This window comes from Lissotriton vulgaris, chromosome 12 (genome assembly GCF_964263255.1).
Source record: "Lissotriton vulgaris chromosome 12, aLisVul1.2, whole genome shotgun sequence".
In the NCBI taxonomy this organism is placed as follows: domain Eukaryota; kingdom Metazoa; phylum Chordata; class Amphibia; order Caudata; family Salamandridae; genus Lissotriton; species Lissotriton vulgaris.
Window position 1 is genome coordinate 88,458,502 of NC_141700.1, and position 3,929 is coordinate 88,462,430.

A 3,929-nucleotide genomic window follows, 5' to 3' on the forward strand; every position below is an offset into this window, starting at 1 on the left:
GTTCCCAACTCCATAGTTTGCACTACAAAAACCAAGCACTCACGGTGGCGAGCTCTAAGATTTTATTTATGAGCTCACGGTGTCCAGACACGTTTCGGCATTCGCCTTTGTCGATGGTAACATGGCGTCGCCGAAACTGCAGTTTTTTATGTTTACAGATTACAGTGCAAGGACATAGTAAAAGAACCAAACATTCACTGCCATGGCCGCCATCTTAAACGGTGCAAATATTGTACATAATATGACAATAAAGTCTCTGCTCCCAACTCCGTAGTTTGCACTACAAAAACCAAGCACTCACGGTGGTGAGCTCTAAGATTTTAAATGGGTATTGTGAACTCATGCAGGGTAATATGATGAACATTTTGAGTAAGCCCATCTATGGGCATGATTTACACAAATGTAATTGATGTACTCATGTGGAACATCTTAGAGTAAGCCCATCAATGGGCATCATTTGTAAATAAGACTGGTGCCTACATTGATTGATGTTTATTGTCATATGATGTACAATATTTGCAATACAATATTTGCACTGTTTAAGATGTATATATATATATGATTTGGTTTTTATATATTTATGAAATAAATTACAATGAATCGTTTATTAATTGTTTTAGAGTAAATATATATATATATAAAATTGTATATATGTATGTTGAAATTAAATGTATTTGTTATATTTGTTGAAATGTATATCAAATCAAATTTATTTTTTTAGTTAATTATATTATTTAATAATATTTTATATACATATATATTAATATTAAAATCGATATTTTGTACACCTATATTTTTTACATCAATATTTTATTCCTCAATATTTTTGTACTTACCATTATAAATATAGGATGTTGATATTTTTTACATCGATATTTATAACTTGATATTTTTGTATGGGAATATTTTGGGGGGCGATATTCTATCAGTGTCCCTTCTGTATTGTATGAATCAATGGTTTGCCACAGTAATTTCAGCAGCAAAGCATTGATTAGTTACCTGCTCCCAAGTTGGGGTAGTAACTGATTCATAAAGAAGAAAAGATCACCTATCAAGCCCTTCCTCTATGTGAATCAGAGTGGCTGCTTGGAGGGCATAGGAAGTGGCTCAAGGGGCCACTACCTGATTTACCTAAAGTTTTCTGAGACTGAGATCTCATTTTTAAAGCACACTAATTCCTTTAAAGAGTGTGGTCTGCCTAATTTGTTTTCTATTTTCAAATATATAAACAGGGTTCTTGGTATTCTTTCCTTTGAAGGTTACCCTACCTGTGATTGTATCCAGTGTTTAGGTGGCTATTTCAATTTCCAACAGAACATCATTTTAAATTGTTTGGGGATTCAGAAATATTCTCTGAAGCACACGTGGGAAGCTGTGACAGTTGCATGTCTCCTTGCATACTTCTAAGAATGTCCTATTATATTTCAAAAAAGTTCTTTATCCACTGTGCATAGTACTCCCTAGTGACAAACTCAGGACAGGAGGAGTAGGAGCCTCCTATTCAAATGCACATTTTTTCCTCTGCAGGGAAAATATTTTTTCTCCATGCAGACAACCCTTACCCTATACCCACCAGCAAGTCTGGCATAACCCGTAATACTTACCATCCAGTATGTGAAATTACCTCAGCCATAATGGAAAGTGTTTGAATTGGTGTTTGGTAAACTACCTGACACACAAAACCACTACTTACAAATACAGAAGAAAAAAATAAAATAAAAACACATTACCAATCTACTAACTAGTAACCTCTAATCTTGGGTTCGGAATAGCTTGGTACTCACCGCAAAACACTTCAATTCCTTCTCAGGGGTAGTAAGTGCTATTTAAATACAATTTTCAATTATAATGCCATCAAACGAAGCTAGTAGAGCTTGCTTTGGAATGCCCACTTCTTACAAATTGAGTGTGATATACAACTAAAGATTTTCCGCATTCATGGTAGAAAAAACTTGCAGTAGTACATTAATTTATCTCCACCAGGAATTTGTTTGTGGATTCCTAGCAGGTGTAACAAAGGATAATTTGGATTGTAAACTTATACTCATGAATGTATTTACCTTTGTCAATTTGGCCCTGTGATTTTATTACATTTTTAAGGAAATGACAAGCTCATTTTTGTGCTTTGATTTAATGACATCTAGGCTGCCGTTATCTGTTTCCCAGAGGTAGATGTTGTTTATTCATCCTTTCCATATTTAGTACCAAATTCAGTTAAAAGAAATATTGTTCATTTTATTTTCCCTTCTCAAAGACCTATTTGTGACATTGCATTTTACTTCTCATTTTCTTCAATGCCTCTTTCACATCATTGTTTCTTATACTATATACAAATGGATTTAGAATTGGGATCACCATGATATACAATAAACTTATGCCAATTTCCTTATCAAGGGCATATGCCGAAGATGGTCGGATGTATGTAAAAAGCAGTGGTCCATAAGCTAAGACAATGCATATCAAGTGGGATACGCAGGTGGAAAATGCTTTCCTCCTCCCATCAGCGGACTTCATTTTAAAAATGACTATAGCGATCCGAACGTAGGAGAATAGAACACACAGAGGCGGTGCTAGCAAGATTGCTGTCGTCTCGGTGAAGAGTAAAAGCTCGATAGTGGAAGTGTCTGAGCAGGATAGCTTCAAAAGAGGTGGGAGATCACAAAAATAGTGCTGAATTTCATTGGATCCACAATAGATTAACTTGGAGACCAAGATACTGTGCACCAATGAATGTATAGAAATGATCACCCAGACACTGATCACCAAAGTTATACAGAACCTCTGATTCATGATCCGCATATAATGAAGAGGGTGACATATCGCCATGTATCTGTCAAAACCCATAATTCCCAGCAGACAGCTGCCCATATTGCCAAAAGAAATGAAAAAATACAGCTGTGTGATGCAAGCTGCAAATGAAATTGCCTTCTTCACTGACAGCAAGTCCACCAACAGCCTTGGCACTATGATGGTTGTGGAACAGATGTCTCCCAAGGCCATAATGGCCAGAAAGATGTACATGGGTGTGTGGAGTCGAGTGTCTATTCTGATAACAATGAAGATCAACAGGTTTCCTAGCAGGATTATGGCATAAATAAATAGGAAGGTAAAGAACAGAGGGATTGAATATTCCGGATGACTGGAGAACCCCAGGAGGATGAATTCAGTAGCAGAACTCTGGTTTCTTCTCTCCATTTTGAGACTCATCTGAAAGATTTAAACAGAGGATTCTTGTTAGCCGAATCCACAAGCAGTAAGTATTCATGATAGTGTCTTTGGAGTGGCACTTTCCTACCCCAATTCTGGTGTCAAGATTTTAGGTGTCAATCTCGTGCAATAGGAATTTTTAGCTATTCGAAACCTAACTTCTATATCTGGTTCTGGGGAATACATTTTACTGTCTGTTCATACAAAGGGGGTCATTAGGATGGCGGGCGGACTTTGCCCGCCATCCTCCCGGGGATTGGGACCGCCCGCCATAAGGGCGGGGGTCCCGTGGGGGGAATTAGAATGCGCCCACCACAGTGGTGGGCCCATCCCGTATTTTTAACATTGCGGCGAGCGGGGCTGAAAGCACCGCCCGCCGCAATGTTAAAAATGCATGGCCTGCATTTGTATATACAAAGCGGCAGGCACCGCGCAGTGCCTGCTGCATTGTGTATGCAAATGCAGGGTGCACCCCCCACCTCGCCTCGCCTTCACCGTGGGGGCCCTCACGGGGCCCCCAAAGTAAAGACCACCTGCAATGCTGCCACGGAAAGGCATCTCCCACAGCCCATCGTAATATGGCTTGCGATGTCTAATAGACACCGCCACCATATAAACCCTTTTCTGCCCCGGCTGCAAGGCGACTGGGGTGGAAAAGCGCCAGACGGTGTTTCCGTCCGCCGTGGTCCGTCCGCCGTGGTCCGTCCGCCATAGTAATATGG

General features: G+C 39.5%; 1 protein-coding gene across 1 annotated transcript; it reads right to left on the reverse strand.

Annotated features, from left to right (window-relative positions):
* Positions 1-2,256: 2,256 nt before the first annotated feature.
* LOC147673439 (olfactory receptor 1L1-like) lies at positions 2,257-3,195 on the reverse strand. The gene has a single exon (XM_086946354.1). It carries the CDS (start codon positions 3,193-3,195, stop codon positions 2,257-2,259), a length of 939 nt encoding a protein of 312 aa, XP_086802480.1.
* Positions 3,196-3,929: the final 734 nt, after the last annotated feature.

Excerpts from the sequence above, each read along its gene's own strand:
- LOC147673439 (XM_086946354.1), bottom strand. The coding sequence starts at position 3,195 with ATGGAGAGAAGAAACCAGAGTTCTGCTACTGAATTCATCCTCCTGGGG.